General features: G+C 48.3%; 1 protein-coding gene across 1 annotated transcript in view; it reads left to right on the top strand.

The window, feature by feature from the left end:
• The window catches only part of TTF2 (transcription termination factor 2), a 38054-nt gene that overhangs the window by 11565 nt on the left and 14079 nt on the right, over nt 1–12410 (top strand). The window contains exons 5-13 of the mRNA XM_026483657.4: nt 112–1074; nt 1600–1714; nt 2052–2234; nt 3176–3303; nt 4497–4578; nt 6383–6502; nt 7891–8041; nt 10013–10121; nt 11964–12148. Coding sequence (XP_026339442.2) covers nt 112–1074; nt 1600–1714; nt 2052–2234; nt 3176–3303; nt 4497–4578; nt 6383–6502; nt 7891–8041; nt 10013–10121; nt 11964–12148 — 2036 coding nt within the window. The remainder of the gene's footprint in view (nt 1–111; nt 1075–1599; nt 1715–2051; nt 2235–3175; nt 3304–4496; nt 4579–6382; nt 6503–7890; nt 8042–10012; nt 10122–11963; nt 12149–12410) is intronic.

Raw genomic sequence — 12410 nt, 5'->3', positions numbered from 1 at the left:
ATGTTCCGAAATATTGGACTACTGTTTCCATTTCCTCTGGAAAAAAGGCATTCTAAATATGATGCTCGCGTTAATATATAATATATTAAGATTATTTTCTTTGTCTTTTAGGAGCCTCGTTCCAAAGAACATTCTGTAACCAGCAAGTCTCACCATGCCTCTGAGCCTCTTCATTATCTTTCCACCCAGCAGAGAAACCCGTTCAAGGTACTGGACAAGAATCAAGAACCGTCCCTCTGGAAACAGTTCACCAAAGGCGAAGGTGAGGAGAAGATGGCTGATAAGAAGCAAAAGGACAAGGGAGATGTGCTCTTGGATCAAAAGAAGGAACAGAAGCCCGAATCCAACTGCCGGATGAAGCAAGATCTCTCATCTGGCCTGGAGGTAAAGAAAAAACAATCTATACCTCAAGAGCAGCAGCGAGAGAAGACAGAGTTTCAGTGTGAAGCAAAGGAGACTGAAGGGACGCACACAAGAAACCTTTCTGAGGTTAAATCCAAGCAGTGCCGTGGTGAGGAGCAGGGAAAACCATCTGGGCCTCTTCAGGAGAAATCGGACGTTGAGAGTCATCGTGTCCAAAAAAAATCAGAGCCTCTGAGGGAAAAGGAAACCAAGCCTTTGCCTGGAATTATTCATAGTCAGAACCCAGTGAGCAAGGCCCGGAAAGGGGAACACGTGAGCAAAGAGCACCCCAAGAGCCGGGAGGCAGGAGAAACAAAGGCAAGGGACGACCCAAGCTCGCAGACCACCCGGCAGCCGGAGCCTGGGGACGGCCCTGCTCCGGGACCAGCCTCGACGCGTGCACCACCGGGCACGGGCCGCTCCCTGGGGCAGAGGCCACAAGCGGCCTCCAGCCATGGTGACCGTGAGGAGAATAATGCTGCTCTCGGTTCCTCTAAGCCTCCCTTGTTCTTTGACTCAACTCTGGACTCCCGGAAGGTGGGGAACCTTCCATTCTCTGGTCAAAGCGTGCAAAGAAAAGCATCTCCTGCCTCAGGTGTTTCCAGGAAGGTAGAGCCTTCAGACCCAGCAGCCCAGCGTGTGTACCTCACAACACAACTGAAGCAAAAGAAGGTAACTACTGACCTGCTGTGTGCTTTGTTTTTAAGTGCAGAGCATTGCTTGCTGGGGGCCACAAGCAAGTGAAATATGTCAACATGAGAAAGGTCTTGTAGGTAGATATTTAGGTTCTGTCTTTCCCTGGGTTTATATTTTCAGGATGGGTAAATCAGTTGGGTTTAAAAAAAAACAAAACAAAACAGGGGCACCTGGATGGCTCAGTTGTTAAGTGTCTGCCTCTGGCTCAGGGCGTGATCCTGGCGTTATGGGATCAAGCCCCGTATCAGGCTCCTCCGCTGGGAGCCTGCTTCTTCCTCTCCCACTCCCCCTGCTAGTGTTCCCTCTCTCTCTGGCTGTCTCTCTCTCTGTCCAATAAATAAATAAAATCTGCAAAAAAACAAAACAAAACAAACCCTGGTTTTCACACATATACTTAAAGGACCCTAATTTCAGAGTTTTCACATCTTAGGCTTCTTTAATCTGAAACTGTCTTTCTAACAACTTGGGACGAGAGATCATCTTAGAGGATCTGTTTTTCAGAGCACACTGAAGTCGGTGGACATCCAGGCTCTTCCAGACAAGGGTCAGAAGTTGCTCAAGCAAATTCAGGAGTTGGAGGAAGCCCTTGGTGCTCTTGCCCTCTCCCCAGAGCCAGGTAAAATGGCCCGCAGAACTCGGGGTTCACAGGAACTTTACAACAGACATTCGAGAAGCCCTTACGATAAAGAATATGTTGATTCATTCACCTTTCCATTTGATTATCTACTTCTGAGCTTTTTAAAATTACACTTGTGTTTTATAAAAACTTCCTTCATTTCCTGTGGACTCAACTCTTTCCCATCATTTAAGGAATTTTCAGTGCTGTGCTCTTGAGGTCTTCCCCAGCTCGTTGGAGTGGTAGTGATCCCAACTTCTCTTGACCTCCTCTCACACATACAGTTCCTTTGCTTTCCTGAACTGTAGCCTGTTCTGTCCTTGTTTTTTTTGAGCAGACACTAATGAGAAGAGTAACACTCCAGGACTGCAACAGAGAAACTCCACCAAAACTACCACTGACCCCCCTCACTTGGTGCCTGCCCAACCCCTGCAGGGTCAGGGTCTGCAGTCTCTGGGTTCTCAGGGACTGAGGGCTGCCTGCCCGGGAGCTGCTGGGGAATCCGGTTGGTGCTTTGGAGGTAAGCTCCAAGGGCCAGGCCCTGGTGTGACTAGCTGCCCCTACAAGTTAAATGCTGCCCGGGAGATGTCTCCATGGCCATGTGAAGGAGAAGCCATTCTGGAGTTGTAAGTTGCCCGTCTGATACAGACTGGGATGCTCAGCTGAGCTTTGCACAGTGTTTGTTTAGACTGCTGTGCCTGCCTTGCTCACTGACCTTGTTCGCGGGCCGTGATCAGTCAGCCCAGGGGCCGGCACGTGGGAATCTCTCGGAAATGTTTATGAAGGAAAACTCAGACTTACACCATGATGAGGGAGGCAGACCAGCGGGCACATTTGCCCCTGTGCGTGTGTTAAGGCAGAGCAGAGAAGCGACAGACGTCAAGCTGATGACCAAAGACCCGCCGAGAGCAGTGACACCCTATTTAAATGAGTTTCCGTCCTGAACTTTCCCAAACACGATGGCTCAGAAGTCACTGCAAATAAAGATCACATGTCCTAGGATGGGTCAGTTTGCTGTCAGGAGACGGGACTTGAGCTCACTGGTCAGGCTGGCTGGCAGCGCCTGGGCAAACTAACTCAGTTTTCTCCCAGCTGAGGACTGCTAGAGATCTAGAAAGGGAAAGGAGAGAAGCAAGGAAGCAGAGAAAGGAAGAAAGGGGGAAGGTGGAAGAGCCATAGTTAACAGAGGTAAGAAATAGACTCAGTGCCGGATACAGCCGAGGCCAGCCTAAAAAGGAACAGAAAATGCACTTGTTTCGGGCGCCTGGGTGGCTCAGTCAGTGAAGCGTCCGACTCTTGATTTCGCCTCAGGTTGTGATCTCAGGGTTGTGAGATCAAGCCCTGTGTTGGGCTCTGTACTCAGCGGGGGAGTCTGCTTGTCCCTCCCTCTGACCCCCCCCAATCATAAAGTGCTGAGTGGAGCACCTGTGACATCTTTAGATACCACCTGTCTGTACGCAGGCCCTACGAAACAAGACGGCCCTCATGCCACGTGGAAAATCATAAGTAAAGCCATCGATGAGCTGCACGCGTCACTTGAGTCGCGGCCCGGTGAGACGGCTGTGGCGGAGGACCCGGCTGGGCTGAAGGTGAGCTGGGGGAGCCTCGTGGTGCCGAGTGTCCTCTCCAAGTGTCCCTGCGCCGCGGACGGGGAGACCCTGCGGGGCTGCCCGCAGAGTGCCCTCCTGATGGATCTTTCCTACAGATAACAGTTTCGTGGCTTCCCTTCTAGTATTTTCTCCTCCTGGTTCACAGTGAGAAAAAAGTACAAAACCTACTTTTTTTTCCTTAAAGCCAATAAGTTCTGGCGGTCGATAGCAATAAAAGACCCGTTTATTGAGCTCCGGTAGGTACCACAAGGGTGCAAAGGACTTGGTGCTCTTAAGGAACTAGTTGGGGGGAAGTGCATCGACAACATATATGAAACAACTAGAAAACGACACGAAAACAGAGGTGAAATGTGCACCGTAATGGACTGCGGACGGTATACAAAATAAGGGAAAAGCCACCGTAGGTAAAGAATTCTTCGTTGCCTGCCTACCCCGTGTCTTCACGAAGTTGCAAGCCTGGGGGAAACACAGAGGGTAGAAGCCAGACACTCCGGCTGGAGAGAAGATGGCGGGAGTAGCACTGGCAAGTGAAGACGGGGAGCAGCAGGTGACGTCCCTGAGCGGGGGTCTCCCTTGTGGGGCAGCCCGGCACAGGGAAGCAGCTCACCTAGCCTTGCGCAGGAGCTGGCACAAAATCACGTAGGGTCTTGAGCCAGTGTTGGCTGAAGGTTGTTTTCGTCCCGGAGGAGGAGATGAACTGAGTTAAGAAAAGACTGCAAGGGGGTGTCCGCCAAAGGGCTGTTGAAATTCATGACTCACGGTACAGATCGGGACATTGCCTGCAGAGAGGAGAGTCGCATTTAAGAGAGAATGAGGAAGAACCATCGGAACGGCTTCATCAGTGAAAGGAAGGTGGCCGGGCAGAGGTCTTGGCTGGAGGCAGTAGAAACTGCCAGGCTGATTAAAGCAGACAGAGCGAGACTGTGACTTGAGGGGGTGGGGGACGCTCTTGTAGACATGCGGCCAGTAGGGGCAAGTCTGTCCCGGGCAGACCAGGACGTACGGTCACCCTGGGTGGGAGGTGGAGTCAAGGACCTCCGAGGTGCAGTGAGCAGCCCCATGACAGTTGGCATATTGGGAGAAAAGAGGAGAGGAGAGCGTAGAGTCCGTGTAGTCAGGGTCCAGCCCTTTCTGGGAATTTATACTCAGCTTTTGGTTCTTCCCTTTGTCAGGTCCCCTTGCTGCTGCATCAGAAGCAGGCATTGGCCTGGTTGCTATGGCGGGAAAGCCAGAAGCCACACGGAGGAATTTTGGGTGAGTCTGTTGTTATGATAGGAGCCAACATACGTATTGTATGTTGTCTCATTTGATCCTGTCAGCAGCTCTGGGGTGGGCACGGTGCAGCCCCTTTTACAGATGAAGAAACTGAGGTGCAGGGTGGCAAAGCAACATGGTCGAGTACACAGCTGTAGGATCAGTCAGGTCGTGGCTGCAGGCGGTACAAGCTGACTGTGGCTAATTAAGCAGAGGAAGCGTTCATTCTCTGCTGGCACAGGGAGTCTCTGGAGATGTGGAGAGCCGGGCTGGAGGCCAGACGTCTAGGAGCATGGCCAAAGCCAAGTAAGAACCTGAGCGTCTTGTGGGAACTGTCGTGGCTGCTTTGCTCCATCAGGCTCTAAAGGAAAGCGTTGCCCTCCCCCCCACCGCCCACCAGAGTCAGAGACTCCTGTCTCCACCCCTTCCTGCAGAAAGGATTTCACAGGGAACCTCTTTTCTCAAGTTGCTTGTCTGAGTCGAAATCTCGTGTGAGTACATGTGCTCTCCAGAGCCAAGTCGTGCTGCCAGGGCCTTAGGTGCAAGGGAACTTGGAAAGCAAGCGTTCTGTGTTCTGCTTTGGAGACTCATCAAACTAAAATTTTCCAAGGTGCTCTAGGAAACATGACAGATGGCCACAGTGGCTAGTAAGTGGCTGTGGCGGGGCTCCCCAGGACCACCTCCAGGCTCGATGATTTGCAAGGAGGATGCACAGTGTATAGTCGTACTCCTGGCTAGGGTTTATTACAAAGTAAAGAGACAAAATCATTTTGATGTGTTATAACTCAAAATCTCAAAGAGAAAAGGCCCACGGGGCAACGCTCAGGGGATACCAGGTGGAAGCTTCCAGAGGCCTTTTGCAGTGAAATCACACGGGGTGAGCTGTGATGACACGTGTAAAATGTTGGCAAGTGGGGGAGTTTGGGCCCCGGGTGTTTACTGGGAGCTGGTCACACGGGCAGCTTCAGGCCTGGTTGGTCCTGAAATGCCAGGTTTCCAGAAGAAAAGCAGATGTTCAGCATAAACCATAATGTTTGGGCACGCGGTGCAGGCACAGTGAGCCATTCTTAGAAGTTCTGGGAGTGGTGGGAACCCTGCTTGAATTGGAGTTCCCAGATGCCAGCCCAGGGCCAGCCCTGTCAGCAGGCCTTCCGGAGGGTGCTGGTGAGGCCTGCTATGTTAACTCCTTGTCTACACAGTCGCAGGGCCAGAATTTGAACCAGAACCCATGCTGTGACCTTTGACTTCTGCTTATGTCAGCATGGTCATTTAAACTGTTACAGTGAGGACAAGAATATTTTATCGTGCGTAAATAGAAAATTCAGTGCGGGAAGTTCAGGGACCAGCACAATGACAGGACCCGAGAAAGGTTAGTTTATGCCGTTCTTTGATGAGTAAGTTAAGGGAATGGAGGACTGTTTTGAATGGACTCCGTCTGCTGGATCTTTCTGCTTCGGGGGAGTGAAAAATTAAAAGACTAGACAGTATCACCAAACTGAGACAGATACCAGTGATTGCATTAGATAAGCAGGAATATAACGCGCACTGGAATAGGGTCTAAATAATAAGCTTTACGTTTCACAAAAGTCCTGGTGAATGTCTTTGATCTAGATGACGAGCAGGGACTAGGGTTCCTCTTCGTGCACAAGGTCAAGGGTTTGTTCAGGGTCGGAAAGAATAGCGCCTGGACCAGTAGCAGCAGCACAACAAGGGCTAAGCTCTGCCGGTGGTTTCTTCTCTTGAAGTGGAGGGGATTCTTCGCCCGAAGTAATAAACTCTCTGACTTTTGGTTTTCCTTTTCCAGCGGATGATATGGGATTAGGGAAAACCCTGACAATGATTGCACTCATCCTGACCCAGAAGAATCAAGAGAAGAACAAAGCAGGGGACAAAAACACGGCATTGACTTGGCTTTCCAGAGATGGTAACACAAATGCCTTCGTAGCGTCTTATTTCCTAAATTGTCTGAGTCAGCAGAGAGTGGACATGTTTAAGCTATGAAAGAATACATCTGGTCATATGTCACTAATCCGTTAGAAAACCGGTGTTAGACTCTGAACTGTGGCACCGTTTCCGAGGCTGAGTCTGCTCATTACCAGTGATCATTTCCCCTTTGGTTATAAACTTACCCTGACCTGTGATTAGAAAAAAGTGCGTAGGGGCGCCTGGGTAGCGCAGTCGTTAGGCGGCTGCCTTCGGCTCAGGGCGTGATCCTGGCGTTCCAGGATCGAGTCCCACATCGGGCTCCTCCGCTGGGAGCCTGCTTCTTCCTCTCCCATTCCCCCTACTTGTGTTCCCTCTCTTGCTGGCTATCTCTCTCTGTCAAAATAAATAAATAAAATCTTTAAAAAAAAAAAAAAAAAAAAAAAAAAAAAAGAAAAAAGTGCGTAGAGAAAGCCGAGGCTCTGGAATGGCCCTGATGATGATTTTTGTTAATGTTGAGGACACAACTCCACGGCAGGCCAAATGAGTTAATATATAATTTGTTTAAGGAGGGTCTGTCGCAAGCTCCGATTTTAGCCGCCATAGCAGCAGCTGTTTCCATGTTTTCTGAAAGTCTGTGAGTTTCCCAATTCTAGACAATTTCTGTCTCACCTCACCTCTGTCGTAAAGCTAAAACCACTGTTCTGGTACTTTAGAGGTTCTGTATGAAATGTGTCGGCAACACCACATCACACGTGACTTGCCATGTACGCAAGGACATTGCTCGGTTGGCAGGCCGGGCGCACATCTGGCGGTCCTCTCTCTGGGCCTCTCCTGAGCACGGTGGCAGCTGGGTCCTGTGTCCCTAGGCACAGGAGTGACACTGTGTACACGCGAAGAGATTGTGGGGGGGCAGTGGTACAAATACTCCATCACTAACTGGCTCCCACGTAATCTTTCCCTGTCTTAGGGGTTTTGTACTTATAATGTGGATGTAATTAAGTTATGCTTTTCAGCAAAAAGTAATAATACCCCCTTATCAGGGGGATCAACTCAGGACGAGGTAGGAAATGATCCTGCTTCTACCTCTAGACCACTGTGGAAGCACCTCGGTTTTTTTAGACCGAGGCCCGGTGCCGCACCCTTTCCTCTCTCTCTTTAGCTACTCGCTCTGTCTGACCTTTTTACAGGGGAAAATAAAGAAGTGTTTTGAGTTAAAAGACCACCCCTTTCATTTCCCGTTCTATTATACGCTGTGTGTGGAAATAAGAGCAGCAGTTTGTTAAAAATATTGACTGAAGGAATAAAAATCAAGAAGAAGAGGAGATACCTTTAGAGTTAAAGATTATTTGATGATAGCAATGAGGTGTTGATTTTTTTCCCCTCAAGACTCCTGTGAGTTCACTTCCCGTGGAACGCTGATCATCTGTCCTGCTTCCCTGATCCATCACTGGAAAAACGAGGTGATGAAACGTGTGAGCAACAACACGCTAAGAGTCTGTCTCTATCATGGGCCCAATCGGGATCAACGTGCAAAAGTGTAAGTGCAGAAACATGGCAGTCAGTGCGAGCCCTCAGCCTCTTGGCTGGAGCGGCCATACTGGCCTTCCCTATTCTCCCTGAGCTCTCGTGTAGTCAGGACTAATGATACTTGTGCAGACTGAAGGCACCGTTGTCACCCAGCATCCTTCACCTGTGCTAAGAGATGCATCTTGAAAGAGAATGGTGTTCTTCTGCTGTATCCTTGTCGCCATCCACAACGAGAGCTGCCGTGCAAGGTGGCCTGAGATGCCTGAGCTCTTGGCCAGGGAGCCCTGGCACACGAGGCTCTGCCACGGTTATTTCATCCTCGTTGAATTTCTGATTCCAAATTCACAGTCTTTTTCCATTTGTGTGTATGCAACCAGCCCAGTCTTAAAGAGGATTTTGGTAGAATATTAATGATTAGTTGGTATCGGCTGGCTGTGTTTTTCATATAGGAACCATCTAAGAAGTTTTAGATTCAACACTTTAGGATTAGACCTAACTGAATTCCTGAAGGGGGAGGATTAGGAAGGAGGAAGGAAAATGTTTCCCCAGATGGTAATTTTAGTCCTAGTCTTTGCCTTTTGGTTTTAAAGGATTTTTTTGTATTTTAAGATTTTATTTTTAAGTAATCTCCACACTCATCGTAGGGCTCGAACTTCCAACCCCGAGATCAAGAGTCACATGCTCCACCAACCAAGCGAGCCGGGCTCCCCTAAAGATATTGGTTTTTGTTCCTAATTGTAATATGATGGGCTGGGTTGAATACTTGCTGATCTAGTCAAGAATAGAGTTGTTTCTGCTTCTGAATAATCCCCCCAACCTGTCATATTGGATATTTTATCTCCTAAAGAACAGGGCAGTAGTCTTTCAGGGGTGAGTTGCAAAATTGGGGGTCCTCAGTCTTATACCCACTCTCATGAGTGAGGGTCACTTTAGCAGATGGGGCAGCAGTGACAGGCCTGCGTGCCTTCTCCAGCAGAGTACTGCCAGTGACTGGCCTTTGTTCTATTTTTTTTAAAGATTTTATTTATTCGAGAGAGAGTGCACACAAGCAGGGGCAGGAGATGAAGAAGCAGACTCCTTGCTGAGCAGGGAGCCCAACATGGGGCTCCATCCCAGGACCGTGGGATCATGACCTGAGCCGAAGGCAGACGCTTAACTAACTGAGCCACTCAGGCACCCCTGTTCTAGATAGTTATTAGAATAAACAGGAAAGCTTACTTGATTGGCACTTCAGTCATAGCTGGTTTGGTATTCAGAATGTACTGGTTGACTGGAATCATCCTTAATCCTTCTTCTTTCTCTGTATGATGCTAAGTCAACGTGTAGACAGTGCTCCCTCTGAATTAGGCATATCATTTTTATCAAAAAAGTATTTATGGATGTTCCCCCAGGTGCACAATATTAAGTTCATTGGAAAAAAGATTTGTGCCTTTTGTTAAGAATCTTTACATGTAAAGAGTATAGGCAAGGTAAACGCAAAGCTTTACAGCATGTATTTTTTTACCCAAATGTCAAGGCTGGATTAATGGGTTTTCAGAAATCCGTTATAGAATGATAAGGCGCAAGAGCAGATCTAGATGACAATGCTTTGAGGGTTTCTTACTTCCCTGGACCTTCAGCATCAATCTAGCTCAAATCATTACTAAATGTTAATTCCCTACCCTGCTTCTGTTGTTGCCAGATCCTATCCAGCTTTATAGGACTCCAGCCAGAGATTTTTCTTTCTGACTCATGGGAGGGGAACAGGGAGGCCATTTAGCTATAGTAACCAGACTATTAACAATGATCAGAGGTAAGACGTAAGGCAAGTGAGTAAAACTTACCTCTCCCAAACCATGTATGTGTGGATTGAGGACATGAGTTAATGAATTCTGCCAACTGTCCTTGCAGCTGCAGGCATTTTTATAAAGGGATCAACTCCACCTCTCCTGTCAGTCATGGAGGGATTGTTTACTGTTTGCTTGGTGTCCTGTCTGTGCAGCCTCTCTACATATGACATCGTGATCACTACCTATAACCTTCTGGCCAAGGAGATTCCCACACAGAAAGAAGAGGGAGTGATCCCTGGGGCAAACCCCAGCGTGGGGAAGGTGAGTCTGGGAGCCGCACCTCATAAGTTAACCGGAGTCTTTCCGCAGCGTCACACACAGCAAAGGTACCTTCCTGTGCGGGCAGGAATGGCCTACACATTCCACATGTGGAAACGGAAAGTTCTTTCCTCTCTTCCTTTCCTGTTTATTCTAGATAGACTTTGTCAGGAGTAGAGGTTGAGGTTCGCCACAGTAGGTCATTGTTGTGTGGAACGAATGTTCACGACGTCCCAGTCATAGTGGTGCTCCTCACGTGAATGTGGGAAGCCCCACCTGTCGCGCTGTATTTTAGAGTCCTCTGGGTATACTCTTAGGGTATTCTTTATATTTAATGTGAAGACTGGGATTTGAGTACTAGTATTTTTGTGTTAAGTCGTGATTGCCTGCCTCTCTTCTGCCTCTCAGGGAAAGAGGTTGCAAACAAGGAGGCCACAAAGGGGCCCGAGGCTAAACGATAACCAGTCGAAAACCCTGAGTGTTTGCTAGGGCGTCCAAGGTCGTCTCAGTTACACAGCGTAGAGGCTTTATTGCCTAGTTACTGTGGGCCGTTTTTCTCCTGAAAATACAGTGCTCTTCCCACAACGAATCTTTTGCATGTTATTTTTCGTCCGATCTCCGTATTTGAGGAAATCTCTAGAATGCTTCTCCAGTCAGACCAACTCTTGTTGATAATGAACTATTCAGATTCCTCAGTGGTTCCTCATTGCTTTCAGGATAAAACTGGAGTTCCTTTACATGATGTATGGGGCTTTTTATGACCCTGCCTTACTTGCCCCTCCCTTGTCTCCTGCGCCCCAGCCCTCCCTGTTTCAGCGCATGCGCAGTACCAGGGGACCTGTGTCTGCCCTGCTCTGTCACGCTGCTGTGCCTTTGCGCGCTCTCTGAATGGAAGGCTTTGCCTCGTGCCTTTTCCACATTAATTTGGGTGTTTTTTTCACCTGCTTCAAGAATCCTTTAATCCTTTGGTTAAATGCCTCTCCTAGCACCTTGTGCTTATTGATGTCATAGCCCTGCACACATTCAGCCAATACCGGGTATCTGCTATGTGCCAGATGCTATTTCAGCTATCAGGGATACAGCAGTGAACCACGCTGACGAGGGTCCTCCAGCATGTATTGGATTATCCAGTGGGACTTAATATATAAACATCGTGCTGTAATTAATCTTTCTGCTTGTTTTTCTTCCCGCTACACTGTGAGTTCCTTGAGGCTGGGAACTATCTTTTATGTCTGATTTTGTATCTTACGTTATAAAAGTAGACTTGCAGTAAATTTTTAGTGAATTTTTGTCAATTTAGTAAGTATTTTATTGAAATGAGTGAATTTCCAGGCTCGACACTTGGCGTAGTCCTGACCCACGGCTGTTGCTCACTTTTGAGTTTTAACTTGAAAACTCAAAACACTTGACTCTTAAGTATCTTTTTTTTTTAATTAAAGATTTATTTATTTGAGAGAGAGAAAGAGCGAGTATGAGCAAGAGGGGCAGAGAGGGAGAGAGAGAATTTCAAGCAGACTCCTGATGCAGGGCTCGATCCCCTCCTCCTGAGCTCACTACCTGAGCCAAAACCAAGAGTCGGAGGCCCAACCGACTGCACCACCCAGGTGCCCCCGCCCTTAAGCGTCTTAAACTCAAGGATTGGGACTCTCGGGTCGACTTGTTAATTTCTACCCCGTCTCCACTTTGGTTTCTTCAGCTTAATTCTCATTTCGGTATACCTGATCTCAGCCCTCAAACTGGATAGTAAGAGTGGATCCTCAGTACTTGTTCATTATTTCCCCTTCTCTTCTTGAAGACACGTACATTTTCCCATACCCTTGATGATGGCGCTTGGGTTTCTTCCAGGACAGTGTGAAAACACCTTTGCTGCAAATAGTCTGGGCTCGAATCATATTGGATGAAGCTCACTGTGTGAGGAACCCCCGAGTGCAGACTTCCATGGCTGTGTGCAGTCTCCAAGCCCAGGCCCGCTGGGCTGTCACCGGAACCCCCATTCAGAACACCTTGTTGGACATGTATTCCCTGCTCAAGTGAGTAGAACTCCTCCGGATTATGTAAATGCGAACCATGTCAGTTAACCCTTCATCGTTATCCCATATCTCACGACAAAGCTCCAGAGTGTGCACCAGATTATCTCATGGAGCGGAGGGCAAGCTTCTCGACCTTTAAAGGGCAAAAGAATTCATATTTATTAGGAGATAATCGGTTGATGGACTCGCAGATACAGGGCTATGATTACATCCAGCCCCTATATATGGAAAAATATAGGATGGATTAAAATGAAAGGGAACA

Source organism: Ursus arctos, unplaced genomic scaffold (assembly GCF_023065955.2).
Source record: "Ursus arctos isolate Adak ecotype North America unplaced genomic scaffold, UrsArc2.0 scaffold_12, whole genome shotgun sequence".
Lineage (NCBI taxonomy): Eukaryota > Metazoa > Chordata > Mammalia > Carnivora > Ursidae > Ursus > Ursus arctos.
The sequence above is the reverse complement of the archived record's forward strand: the minus strand, read 5'-3'. Positions and strand labels throughout refer to the sequence as shown.